Source organism: Polypterus senegalus, chromosome 3 (genome assembly GCF_016835505.1).
Source record: "Polypterus senegalus isolate Bchr_013 chromosome 3, ASM1683550v1, whole genome shotgun sequence".
Lineage (NCBI taxonomy): Eukaryota > Metazoa > Chordata > Cladistia > Polypteriformes > Polypteridae > Polypterus > Polypterus senegalus.
The window spans coordinates 25286903-25301936 of NC_053156.1; the positions used below are offsets into that span (position 1 = coordinate 25286903).

Sequence of the window (15034 nt, forward strand, 5' to 3'; positions counted from 1 at the left end):
CGAAAATTCTAAAGGGTTCACAAACTTTCAAGCACGACTGTATACATTGCATTTGTCATTCCAACAGTTGGTGCATCACAAACACTAACACTGCTTTTATAAATCTCATTCCAAACATTAGTAGGAATATTGGTAACAATCTGGTTGAGTTTGCAAATGATACAAAGTGCGGACACCAGGGGTGCACACAGCTCCCCAAACACCTGACACAACAGGCACTGACATAAGATCAAGCACAAGACATGTTTTTATTCGTGTGGGAAGCACTTCTTCCTCACTCCCTATCAGTAAGTACAGTACAATAAGCACCACAACTTGGCCTGGTTCAGCCACTTGGGTCCCCAACAATGAGGATCTTATGAGCCGGATCACCCTCGGGGAATCGCATCACATGGCCATAGTGCTGTAACTGACACCCCCCCACAATGCAGGTAATGACCCTCTTCTACCTTTTATGCTCTTTATTAAGTAGACCTGATCACAATGCCCCAAATCCGTGATCGAATCTACCTTTTATATCTACGTATGTGCTTAGGTCGGGTTTATGTTTCACGTGATGCGACGTGTGCTCCAGCAGATGCTACTGCTACGTAAGCATTGTGCTGTTTATACTTACACGCGTATTTTACATAAATCTGGAAGATTCCAGCAGGTGGCAGTGAGAGATATCATCACATGTATGCATTGCATTTGTCATTCCAACAGATGGTGCATCACAAACATTAACACTGCTTTTATAAATCTCATTCCAACTATTAGTAGGAATATTGGTAACAATCTGGTTTAGTTTGCAAATGATACAAAGTGCGGATACCAGGGGTGCACACAACTCCCCAAACACCTGACACAACAGGCACTGACACAAGATCAAGCACAAGACATGTTTTTATTCGTGTGGGAAGCACTTCTTCCTCACTCCCCAGCAGCAAGTACAGTACAATAAGCACCAACACAACCCACAGTACTTTCCTCTCTGCTCTTGTCTTTTCCATCTCCACTCCTCCCTCAAGTCTTCTTTGCTTCCTCCCGACCGGCTCTGGCTCTCTGAATGCAGTGAATTGGCCCCTTTAGCAGAGCACTCGGAAGTGCTGCAGGTGTTCCACAATCTCTTTCTGGCCGCACTTCCGGGTGTGGCTGCTACCCTGCAGAGGCCATGGGCCCTAGGAGTGTTGATGTTCCATGCTCCAACCCTGTGGCACCACAGTCAACCAAAGGGGGTGCCCTCTGTCATCCCAGGGGTGGTATTGCCCCATGCAAGCTCCTTCCCCCGATCCTTGCATTATGAAGGCGTCCCAGCCAGGTAATAGTCCCGGCTGTCCATCACACAAGATAGGTGGATTGGCAGATAATCTGAAATCCATTAAATCATTACAGAAGGACTTGGACTGTGGTGCACACAGGTTTGGGCAGATTAGAAATTTAATATCAGTAAATGTAAAGTAAAAAGTAAAAATGTGAGGTTTGAATACAAAATGGGAGGTCTGAAAATCAAAAGTACACCTTATGAGAAGGACATAGGAGTCGTAGTGGGCTCTAAGCTATCGACTTCCAGACAGTGTTCAGAAGCCATTAAGAAGTCTAACAGACTGCCAGGTTATATAGCGCCTTGATGTGTGGAGTACAAGTCACAGGAGGTTCTGCTCAAGTTTTATAACACACTGGTGAGGCCTCATCTGGAGTCCGGGGTGCAGTTTTGGTCTCCAGGCTAAAGAGCGACGAGGCTGATTCAGGGCTACAGGGGATGAGTTATGAGGAAAGATTAAAAGAGCTGAGCCTTTACAGTTTAAGACAAAGAAGATTAAGAGGATTACTGATTGAAGTGTTTTAAAAGATGAACGGAATTAGTCCAGTGGATCGAGACGGTGACTTTAAAATGAATTCATCAAGAACACGGGGACACAGATATAAACTTGTGAAGTGGAAATTTCCCACAAACATTAGGAAGTTTTTTTTTTTTTACACAGAGAACCACAAACACTTGAAATAATTGACCAAGTATTGTGGTAGACAGGAGGACTTTAGGGACTTTCAAAACTCGACTTGATGTTTTTTAGAAGAATTAAATAGATAGGACTGGCTTTGTTGGGCTGAATGGCCTGTTCTCGTCCAGATTGTTAGAATGCTCTAATGTTTTTTTTTTTTTTTAAGAGTGCTGCAGTCCCCTTTGTGAACCACAGATCAGAATTACAAAACCTTTTCCGTATGAAAGCCTTTCAGAAGGTGTCAGACTCACCTGCTTGTTCCTGTCTTTTCAGATCGGGAACAGACTGAACTTGCTGTTTGCTGACATCTACTGGACACTTGGGAATATGGAACAGAAATGTTATGGAACTCCGCCCTGAAGAGGGAATAAACAGGATTGGCTTCGAGAGACATTTGCCTGGCTTGCTGCTATTAAAAGAGAGTCAGCTAATTTACCAGAATCCCTTTGCACCATCATGTATGAAGGACGCCGTCTTTGAAACCCTTTAATCCTTCCCTCAGATCTGTCACAGACGTCTCTTTATGATTCTTAGAAGGTCCTTATTGAAATCAATGTAACACTGTAGTGAAAGCAGCCACAGCCACGCCCCTGTCTTATGACATCACTACACACAAATGGCTCCGATTGGTGTATCACAAAGGACAGCTCTACCTTTGGACTGCTACCTTGCTCCCTATGAAGCTGATTTTCTGCTGTCCTTTTTGGTAAATGATCATTTCTACCCACAGAGATAGAATTTTGAAATAAACACTTGAATTAAAAAAAAGCAGAGACTGCTCAATTTGTATATTTTAAGTGTTTGTCTATTGTGAACTTGGCCCGGACACAGACAGGCGGACATCTTGTTTCAAACCACCACATGTTTATTTACACTATTTACAATATTAATTTGGTCACAAAGACCCAGTTCAATGGTCACTCAGACCTAACCACGTGCACAAACAAACCTCAAACAGTCCTGGCCACAATGTCTTTCTTCGGGCCGCCTCCACTCTCTTCTGCCTCGACCTTCTTCTATCCGACTCTAGCCTCGAATGAATGGAGACGGCCCCTTTTATACAGGACCCGGATGAGCCCCAGGTGTTCCCGGCAATCCTCTTCTGGCCACGCCCCAGCGTGGCGGAAGTGCCGGCTGTCCTCGTGGCTGCTCTCCGGGCGCCGTCATAAATCTTCCCCCCAGCACTTCCTGGTGTGGCGGAAGTGCTGGGGTAACAGGTCCCCAAGACACTGGGGTGCCTCCTGGCGGTGACCACGGGCCCCGACAGGGAAAGGCTTCCATGCCCTTGACCCGTGGCCCCAAAGCAACCCAGAAGGCAAACCCCACGTGATCCAGGCAGGGCTCTGACCCTCTTACGGTCCCTCCTGGCGTCCCGGCCGGGTCATGGCCCCTGGCATCCCTGACACTATATAATAATTTATTTATATCACTTCAAGGCACCCTTCTTCCATAATTTCTGTCTGCACTGCTTATTGTGTATAGTGGTAGATATCGACTGTGGCCAGTAGGTGGCCATCTGGCCCTTGAGCTGAGCACACAGCCGAGTCAGAAATGGAGTCCGGGCTCAAGACTGCACTTGGTGAGGTCCTCAGGTTTGGTCCTGGTGAGCCACAGTGGCGGCAGGTTGTTGCTCCAAGCCCATTGCTTATTTTATTTAGTTATACATTTTATTTAATAGGCACCTCTCTTAACACCAAAGGTCACCTTACAATGAAATTAAACAGCAGTAATAAAAATACAAAAGGCAAATAGAATAATAAAATGAAATAACAATAAGGGTACAGAGGTAGTAATAATCATCAAAGAAAGCAGGCAGTAACAGCGTTAAATTCATAATTGGTGTGCCAGTTTGAAGAGATACGTTTTCAAGTTGAGGTTCAGGTTGGGGAGCAGACACTGGTACAGCGCGTTGCCGCACCCACCACATGATGAAACAGCTCAGGATCTCAGTCGGCACCCCCCTAGGCAGACATGCAGTCCAGTCTCACCCTCTGGACATTACCCTCTTTCTGCCGCAGCCGGGTGTTATGTGGGTGCCCCCTTGGCCTGGTTCAGCCACTCAGGTCCCCAACAATGAAGATCTTATGAGCCGGATCACCGTCGGGGAATCGCATCACATGGCCGTAGTTCTGTAACTGACGCCCCACAATGCAGGTAATGACCCTCTTCTACCTTTTATGCTCTTTATTATGTAGACCTGATCACAATGCCCCAAATCCGTGATCGAATCTACCTTTTATATCTACGTATGTGCTTAGGTCGGGTTTATGTTTCACGTGATGCGACGTGTGCTCCAGCAGATGCTACTGCTACGTAAGCATTGTACTGTTTATACTTACACGCGTATTTTACATAAATCTGGAAGATTCCAGCAGGTGGCAGTGAGAAATATCATCACGGTGAGAAATCGTTCGGCTTCCCTGTGTTGTGAATTGACTGAAACATCCATTAAATTCCGAGCACACCGTGCCACAATATCTCTGAAAAGGGTGGATGTTTAATGATTAAATCCATAAATCCACCGATGCGCCCATTCTACCAAGAATTGGGGATGAGTCACAAACAATCCCTGGACGGGGCATCAGCTTATCGCAAGGTGAATACAAGCACACACTCACACACACCAGCGTCATTTTAGCGTCACTAAATCCCCATATCTGCATGTCTTTGGAAGGAAACTGGAGCACAGTGTGGAAACCCAGCAGGAAAACATCTAAACTCCAGGCAGGGAATACGAGGGTTGTGACTCCCTGCAAGACAGCAGCACTACCACTCTGCCACCATATTAACCCCATGTGCAATTATTAACCTTATTTATTATTTAAATGAAAGGTTTATCTGTAAAATGTAATGTACATAGTTTAATGCATTTCATCATGAAAGTGATATCAAGTATCAAACTCCAGGCAGGGAATACGAGGGACGAGACTCCTTACTGTGAGACAGCAGTACTACCGCTCTCCCACCGTGCCGACCCTAAATGTAACTTTTATAGACAGTATACATTACAGTAGAGTCTCGCTTATCCAACATAAACGGGCCGGCAGAACGTCGGATAAGCGAACATTTCGGATAATGGGAGGTGTTAAGAAAAAGCCTATTAAACGTCAAACTATGTTATAATTTTACACATTACGAACCTCGGTTCACGAACGTCTCTGGACACGTACAAATCGGGTTATGACCAAAAAATTCGCCAAACTTTTGCATCTGTTCACGACCACACACTCGGTATACGAACCAACCAGTTTCCCTTTCGGTTTGTGCGCTGATGATTTCCGAACATGTTCAGTCTCTCCCTGTGCATTCCCTGTGAAGCAAGAGAGAGAGAGCGAGTGAGAGAGAGACACACACACACACACGTGCGCGCGAGAGAGACACACGTGCGAGAGAAAGAGAGACACACGCGTACACACGCGTGCGAGAGAGAGACACACACAGGAGCACACGTGCGAGAGAGACACAGGCGCGCGCACACACACACACCAGAGAGGGCAGGCCACATAATCCACTATTATCATGTTTTACAACAAAACAACAGAAAAATTTAACTGAAAAAATGAACTTAGCAGCTAAAAATAGACTACTTGCAGTTCTTGTTGCCGATTGATGCGTTTTTGTTTTTTTTGTTGCGGTGGGACGTCGGATAATACAGAATGTTGGATAAGCAAAGGTTGGATAAGCGAGACTCTACTGTATTTCAATGAAGTTAGCGATTTATCTGTAAATTGTAACATACATACTTTAATGTATTTCATAATGAAAGTGAGGATTGTAAACGTGCAGAGAGCTGGAATATCATACATTTAATGTATTCAGTGTGTGGTGTGGACGAAAACTCAGACCAGACAGCAGGTGCGGTTATAAAGCAGCTTTATTTTCAGAGTCACGGTGAGAAGAGTTTCAGAAAAGCAGACAATCAAATATACATGACAGCGTCAGGGCTCTTCTGAACCCCGTCTGTTGGGTGGGCTCCAGTTTTATACCCCTAGAATGCGTGATTTAATATCATTATAAAATGCAACAGTCAACACATTTATTATACACAAACCTTGAGCCCCTTTAACATCCCTTGTAAAACTTGATTTCTTGGCTCCTTTTGTTATGGCGTTCATATGTAAGCTGAGGGAAACGTGATAAGGCAGACTCATGTGTGGAATGCTCAGACCTTGAGTCCTTTGCACAAATATTTTTCTGTTTGCTAAAACAAAGCATGCTTTTACATGGTTTTGTAAAACTTACTTCTCAGACATGAATTAGTACAAGGGAACGAAGAGAACATTTGTCTTCCACAGTGGCCATTGCTGCTTGCCCCTGCTGTCAGTTTACAAGGAAGCTCCAGAAGCAGGTAGCGATTAACAACATGGTTGGTTTTAAGATGAGGTTTACGACGGTCTACTTTAATGATAAAATAAACTATGAGAATAAAGTGGACAGTTTGAGATTAAAGATGAAATTTCCACTTTAATCACAAAACAGACCTTTTCACTGTGTCCCTAACTTTCTTTTTCCTCTCTGGCTCAAATACCCTGCCGTAATGCACCTTTATAATGTATCTTGTCATTACAATCTGGAATATGCGACACTTGAATATAAAAGCACCACGAATGCATCTGTATGTTGGCATTTTGCTTCACCACATCGAACCATTCATCAAACATCGAAGTGCGCACACCGATCTCGTAAGATCCTCAAAGCAGCCCTCTGTCACATGTAGATAGCAAACAGAGACTCTGACATCACATTCCAACGTGAACACACTGGGTACTGCAACTCGCGCACGTGTCATGTGACCTGCTCAGAGGACGTGTCAAATGAACGCTGGAAACACGTGACAGTCATGATGTGTGGCCCTTAGGCAACAAGAGTACCAGAAGAGGCAGGAGAAAAAGTAAAAAAGGTAGTCATCACGTATTAAATATCATATGCCCAAAATATAAGTAGACTACAAATGTGAATGTTGCAAAAATAATATTAATACCACCTGGGTACTAATCAGTTCATCTTGCTTAGACTACCAGGTGGCTCTCTGTCTTATCATGATGACTTGTTTTTGGCTCAGCTTGACCTTTGTTCGTGCAGGTTTTTGAATGAGTGACAGAAGCAGGCGGCATGGCCTGTCTGAGTATGGCAGCAGACATGGAGAGTGAGTTCCTTTTTTTACTCTGTCTTTATGTTAGGCCTTCCTTGATGTGCCTCCCTGACCAATGGGATATCATATCACAGTGTCAGCTGATTCCTCTGCTTCATTCCAGTCGTATTTAGGCATGACTTGGCCCTCATCCATTCCAGTCCAGAACAGTCCAGCTGCGTCCTCTTCAGGTCCTTTTATCTGAGCTACCTTTATTCCCCCAGGCTAGCTGGTCAGTCAGTTACAACCACACCAATGCAGAGCCTCCAGTCCCCCAGTCCAGCACCTTACCTGATCTATTAGGCTCACAAATGTGTCTGAACAACGACTGGCTAATCATCTTTGCTGCATTTTATCCATCTTAAGATATGGGCACAATGGGCACTGGCCGGGTGCCCCACAAACACAGGGGTCCATGATGTTTCTGATGCCCATGTATGTTTCTGTTTTTCTATCAAAACAGGGGCCTCAGTGCACTGCTTTCCCCGGGGCCCTATGATGCTGTTAAGACAGCCCTGATTAAGTGTTAGACATTTACTTCCGACTATATCGGAAGTCGGAAGACCTCCTCAATCCCAATAACATGCCTTCCAATGAGGAAGCAGAGCCTGGGGACTCTGAGGTGGGCTCTCCCATCTCTGGGACTGAAGTCACCGAGGTGGTCAAAAAACTCCTTGGTGGCCGGGCCCCGGGGGTGGATGAGATACATCCGGAGTTCCTTAAGGCTCTGGATGGTGTTGGTTGACACGTCTCTGCAACATCGCATGGACATCGGGGACAGTGCCTCTGGATTGGCAGACCGGGGTGGTGGTCCCCCTCTTTAAAAAGGGGGACCGGAGGGTGTGTTCCAACTATAGAGGGATCACACTCCTCAGCCTCCCTGGAAAAGTCTATTCGGGGGTTCTGGAGAGGAGGGTCCGTCAGATAGTTGAACCTCGGATTCAGGAGGAACAGTGTGGTTTTCGTCCTGGTCGCGGAACAGTGGACCAGCTCTTCACCCTTAGCAGAGTCCTGGAGGGTGAATGGGAGTTTGCCCGACCGGTCTACATGTGTTTTGTGGACTTGGAAAAGGCATTCGACCGTGTCCCTCGGGAATCCTGTGGGGGTGCTCGGGAGTATGGGGTACGGACCCCTGATAAGAGCTGTTCGGTCTCTGTACAACCGTGTCAGAGCTTGGTCCGCATTGCCGGCAGTAAGTCGAGCCCGTTTCCAGTGAGAGTTGGACTCCGCCAGGGCTGCCCTTTGTCACCGATTCTGTTCATAACTTTTATGGACAGAATTTCTAGGCGCAGCCAGGGTGTTGAAGGGGTCCGGTTTGGTGGACTCAGGATTGGGTCACTGCTTTTTGCAGATGATGTTGTCCTGTTTGCTTCATCAGGCCGTGATCTTCAGCTCTTTTGGATTGGTTCACAGCTGAGTGTGAAGCGGCTGGGATGAGAATCAGCACCTCCAAATCCGAGAGCATGGTCCTCAGCCGGAAAAGGGTGGAGTGCCCTCTCAGGGTTGGGGGAGAGATCCTGCCCCAAGTGGAGGAGTTCAAGTATCTCGGGGTCTTGTTCACGAGTGAGGGAAGAATGGAGCGTGAGATCGACAGGCAGATCGGTGCGGCATCCGCAGTGATGCGGGCTTTGCATCGGTCTGTCGTGGTGAAAAAGGAGCTGAGCCGTAAGGCAAAGCTCTCAATTTACCAGTCGATCTACGCTCCTACCCTCACCTATGGTCATGAGCTATGGGTAGTGACCGAAAGAACGAGATCGCGAATACAAGCGGCTGAAATGAGTTTCCTCCACAGGGTGTCTGGGCTTTCCCTTAAAGATAGGGTGAGGAGCTCAGTCATCCGGGAGGGGCTCAGAGTAGAGCCGCTGCTCCTCCATATCAAGAGGAGTCAGATGAGGTGGCTCGGGCATCTGATCAGGATGCCTCCTTTACGCCTCCCTGGTGAGGTGTTCCGGGCACGTCCAACCGGGAGGAGGCCCCAGGGAAGACCCAGGACACGCTGGACGGACTATGTCTCCCGGCTGGCCTGGGAACGCCTTGGGTTCTCCCGGAAGAGCTGAAAGAAATGGCCGGGGAGAGGGAAGTCTGGGCCTCTCTGCTTAAGCTGCTACCCCCACGACCCGACCTCGGATAAGCGGAAGTGGATGGATGGATGGATGGACATTAACTTCCATGCCACATGAAACATTTTACAATAAAAAAAAAAACATAATCGATGAAGACAATCTACAAAAATATTCATCATACTAGATATTACCAGTTTTTTTTTTCTTTCTACTGCAGGCCACATTTGACTCTGAAGGGGTCACAGTAGACACCATGGCCATGGGTAGCAGCTCCTGTATTAGTTATAACTCCCTCGCCCTGAAAAAGGAATTTTCCAAAATGTATTGGCACTGAAAAGACATTTCCCTTCTGTTTGAACCTTCTATTATGCAGTCTTGAGAAACACATTACATTTTTTGAATTTGGAGTCATAGTACTCTGATGATATACCCGAGATGGTTCGGTGGCAACTGGGCGACAGTCAACTCGGTGAAGAGACAACTCGGCGAAAGACAACTCGGCAAAAAGACAAGTCGGCGAAAGACAATTTGGTAAAGAAACAATTTGGCGAAATACAACTCGGTGGCATCCTTTACCAGTTGGGTAACAGTTCGGTTCAAAGAGATTTTTTAATTATATTTAAATGACAACGTGATTTATAATGTTGAAAATAAAATTATATAATTGACGAACGAACTTTATTCTGCAGATGGAACAAACTCTATCATACATTATCTTCTGCAACCAAAATTACTAATCCTTTATATAAATTGTATTGATTGTAATCGTATGATAACGTTATTTAGAATACAAAAGGTGACCTGTGAGTACGGCTTAAGGAATATCTTTACTCTCATAATAACGTATTGGGACTTTCATAAAGCAGGTGATTCTGGGGATTTTCCAACGCCCTATGTTGTCATTTAAATATTAAAAAATCTCTTTGAACCTAACTATTACCTAACTGGTAAATGATGTCGCCGAGTTGTATTTTCACCGAGTTGCCTGTCGCCCAGTTGCCCCTGAATGACCCGAGACATTGCATGTATTTTACACTTTATCTGCACAAGCCTTTTTTTAGTTTGTTGTTTGTGTGTTAATCTGTCGATGATTTTTCAATTATCTCTTGTTAATGCTTTTTTTTGTGCCTTTTTATATATTTTTGTTTTCTTATTATTTTTAAAACTGTACCATGTGATTTTTTCTATGTATACTAATTTTTGATTATTGTATGTAAATACATTAGTTATAATTATAAACATCTATAAAGAGTTCTATCGTTTTTTATGGATATGCTTTATTGATTGCTGCACACTTTAATACCCTACAGCTATGCTATGTGCCTTCTACTTCACAGCATCCTATTGTAGTCATCATTATTCTTTATTTATTATTATTCTTGGTAATTGTATAGGCAATTAAACATTACGTGGTCTCCTGCTCCGTTTTAATAATTCTGTATTAGGTACAGTGAACATAAAGCGGAGTTTAAAAGCACCAGCGAATCTGAGATTTGAAGCATACATTTGTAACTGTGAAGTGCGTCCTGCGGAGGGGGCCACCAATACGACCAATGACAGCCAAGACCCCTAAGTTTAGTTTCAATGTCAATCTCAGTGAGGACCAAGATCTAGCACAATTTTGGTGCATTCTTCCCAAAAAAACCATCTTGACCTCTGCAGGTATTGAGCCAAGTCCAAATACTCTTCATTTCAAAGGCATACAGTAAGCATGAGTGATTTTGACAGCTATCCGACTATGAAAGATCATTCGTGCCAAAATTAAATGCGATTCAACGTGTTAACTAAGTTGAAATGCAATACATATCCAAGTGAGCTAATTAAACTTTGGAACAGTTTTATCGTGTCATAATGAAAAACATATTAACCAAACGATTGATTGCTTTCCACTACACCATACTATTTCCGTGTCAATTTAACATGCAATACAAAAGCGCATTGCACTTCCATTCATGTCTGTAGATCGCGCGTCATTAACTGAAAGCTTAGCTGCAGCTCGGTGGTATTGCATTACAGTCTGAGACCACGCTTTAATCCCGCCAACATTAAATGTAACCAAATGACCAATCAGCGTCAAAAGGTGGGGCAAGGGGCGCCAGCAGTTGGAGAACGATAGCCCTGCAAAAATATCTGAAGTGCATCTGTTCATCATGTAGATCTCCCACTCGCGAGAATATTTACTTCCCTATATTTCCTTTTAAAGCCAGTAATAACTGGCACAACTCTTCTTCCATCATCAGTGTGTCGCTACCTCTGCTGTGACATTCAGTATACGACATTTACTAACAATTATCACCTACTGACTAAGAGATGTAACGGAAAACAACAACAATGAATGTGTTTTATCCGTTCACCACGTTAATGTCATTCACCTAGTTAAGTCACGTGACAGTATTTGGTCAGTGTCGTTTAGCTAATAATGTTACAGCACACTATGTGAGACTGCTTGTGGATCAATAGTTGCGTCATTTATTACCGGCTTTAAAATGAACAAAATGAGAAGGTGAACTGTCAGACCTGTTGACCAAAAGCAGTGAAGGAAGCCCTACTCTGTTATTCTCGTGATGAATGGATGCATTTCAAATGTTATTGCATGTCTTCCTTTCTGTTTGATCACACGTTGCGTCATATTGAGCTCTTCGCTCAACATTCTGGCACACATATAACCTTGACATTCACCAATCTGTCTACACGCCCGCCGCGTCAGCCAAGTTAGAAAAGTTTACGCGCGCGGCTAAAGGCGAAAACACCGAGAGCGGCTCGTATGTCGGGGCGTGGCTCCAAATCTGATGTCATTTTCGCTTCACGTCGTGACCAGCGCGGACGCATCAATTGGGTACAAACAAGCGATCAGCTTCACCGGAGCGCGCCGACGACTACCTCCTACGAGCTAAGATAATGTAAATGAAGGCCACGACTAAAAATTGCCAGTTAGACCACTGAAAGCTGTAAAATTATCTGATTCCAATTCAACACTTTCGAGTCTGAAAGATTTTCATTCGGAGGCTAGACTAGACATATTGTATGAAACAATACAAGTTCTATTCAGGAGAATAATGATGGGGCATTATGAATGCTTTCTGTGGATTCTTGCACATGTTGGTGTGGGTGGGAATGAGCAAACAGGTATCATGGAAAAAAGCAACAAGAAGTGTGGAAGTGGATAATAATAATAATAATAATAATAATAATAATAATAATAATAATAATAATAATAATAATAATAATAATAATAATAATAATAATGTTTTGGGCGGCACGGTGGCGCAGTGGTAGTGCTGCTGCCTCGCAGTTAGGAGACCCGGGTTCGCTTCCGGGGTCCTCCCTGCGTGGAGTTTGCATGTTCTCCCCGTGTCTGCGTGGGTTTCCTCCGGGCGCTCCGGTTTCCTCCCACAATCCAAAGACATGCAGGTTAGGTGGATTGGCGATTCTAAATTGGCCCTAGTGTGTGGGTGTGTTTGTGTGTGTCTTGCGGTGGGTTGGCACCCTGCCCAGGATTGGTTCCTGCCTTGTGCCCTGTGTTGGCTGGGATTGGCTCCAGCAGACCCCCGTGACCCTATTCGGATTCAGCGGGTTAGATGATGGATGGATAATGTTTTATTTTTGTAGCGGCTTTCATACACTCAAGGACACTTTTAAACACATTAACAAGACAATAGAAATTACATACAAGAAAATGAATAATACTCATCAAAGAGATATGTTTTTAACAGGAGTTTAAAACGAATAATAGTTTGTTCCTCGGGAAGGCTGAGAGGAAGAGCATTCCAAATTTCAGGGGCTATCACACTCAAAGCTCTGCCCCCCATAGTTACTAACCTGTATTTAGGTACAGTGGGTCAGTTAGCGTCCGATGATTTTAATGCAATGGAAGGAGTGTAAGGAAGCAGCAGCTCAAACAGATAATGAGGGGCTAAGGGGTTTAAAGGTGAGAAGAATACTTTTTATATTTAATTCTTGAAGAAACTGGTAACCAATGCAAATCATAGAGGACAGGAGTGATGTGAACAGATTTTTTTAGCTTTTGTAAGTAAATGAGCAGCAGAATCCTGAGCATACTGTAGTGTAATCTATTGATATATTTAGTCGGGAGGTCATAAAACAATATATGGTGGTCCAGATCTAATTTTGCAACTTTTAATGCAATGGAAGAAAACAATACAAGACAAAAGAATTGTTCGAAATATCTTGTAATAAACGAAAATGGACTTACATTAAATCAATTCACTGATTTTCCATGTAATGTTCCACTTGTCCTCCTGTCAGTTGGATAGGCTCGGAGTAAAAAACTTAATAAGTTATAGCGTAATGAAAATTGCATAATTAGATATGGACCACCCTGTACATTGCAATAGTCCAGACAAGTAGTGATGAAAGCATGAATGAGTGTTTCAGTATTTTTCACACGGAGGAAAGATCTGCACATACCCTATGATAAAGGAGAAAAGTAAAGCATATTAAAAACTGAAATGAGAAGAACATGGAAGAGGCATTGGGAAGAAGAGAAAATAGGGAGTCATTTGTATAACATTTAGACTAAAGTGGGATGGTTGAGAACTGCAGGGAATTACAGAAGTGAGGAGGTGATGTTATCAAGATTATGGTTTGGACACCCAAGGCTGACTAATAATTTACATGTGATGTAGACACGTACTGATGTGAGGTGTGTGTATTGTTCTCATGTACTGTCCAAGGTGCACGTATGAGAGTGGTCTTTACAGTTGGAAAGGAGCAAATTGCACAGTCATATTGACAGTTCTCAGGATTATGACTTTAAATATCTAATACACCTCCTCAAGAATACAGGTCTTTTTTGTGGAATATGATACTTGTTTAATTATGGGGGTGTATTGTGTCAGTTAAAATGGATATCCTGACACACTCTGCTTCAGTAATGCACCTGATAGCTACTTGCCAACCACCATAAAACCAAAGAAAATAAGGAATATCACTGGAAAAGCTTATATCTAATGTGAAATAAACTTAACACACTGGTGACCTTTCTATACTGGTGTTCTCATTGCTTTGTTTAAGGATTTGTTTGACACAGAACTAATATTTATACGGCCCTACAGTGGGCTGGCACCCTGCCCGGGGTTTGTTTCCTGCCTCGTTCCCTGTGTTGGCTGGGATTGTCTCCAGAAGACCCCCGTGACCCTGTAGTTAGGATGTAGCAGGTTGGATAATGGATGGATGGATAATACTTATATGAGTGGTGTGGGGTAGTACTGCTGCCTCACCTTAAGGTGACCAGGGTTCGCATCCTGGGGCCTCCCTGTGTGGAGTTTGCATGTTCTCCCCTTGTCTGTGTGGGTGTTCTTCAGACACCAAAGACATGCAGGACTCAGGGCCGTCTTAAGAGCATCATAGCCCCCTGGGTAAAGTAGTGTGCTGAAGCCCCTGTTTAGATAAAATAACAGAAACATAGGCATCAGAAACACTGTGGGCCCCTATGCTCCAGCCAGTGCCCATACATTAAGACGGCCCTGATTATTGCAGGTTAGATAAATTGGTAATGCTGAATTGGCCGTAGTGTGTGTGTGTGTGTGTGTGTGTGTGCCAAGCGATGTACTGGCGCCCTGTCCAGGGTTTGTTCCTGCATTTGCACCCATTGCATTGCTCCAGCAGACCCCTGCACCCTGTTTAGTTAGGAACTGACCGACTAATACTTTTATTGCACATTGCTTGCTGGGGACCATTCATTATGACCTCAGCAGGGTCCCTGCCACCTCCCCTCAGGGTACATCTCACACACATACAGATTAGGGTTAATTACCAAATGTAAATTGGCACAATGAGTTCCTGCGAGTATGTGTGTGCCCCGTCTGCCTCCCACTTCCTGCCATGTTGTGATGGGC

The 15034-nt window shown here is 44.3% G+C and overlaps 1 protein-coding gene across 1 annotated transcript in view; it reads left to right on the forward strand.

The window, feature by feature from the left end:
• The window catches only part of LOC120526439, a 76578-nt gene extending 73828 nt beyond the window's left edge, over window positions 1-2750 (forward strand). The window contains exon 13 of the mRNA XM_039749610.1: window positions 2256-2750. Coding sequence (XP_039605544.1) covers window positions 2256-2342 — 87 coding nt within the window. The 3' untranslated portion in view covers window positions 2343-2750. The remainder of the gene's footprint in view (window positions 1-2255) is intronic.
• Window positions 2751-15034: the final 12284 nt, after the last annotated feature.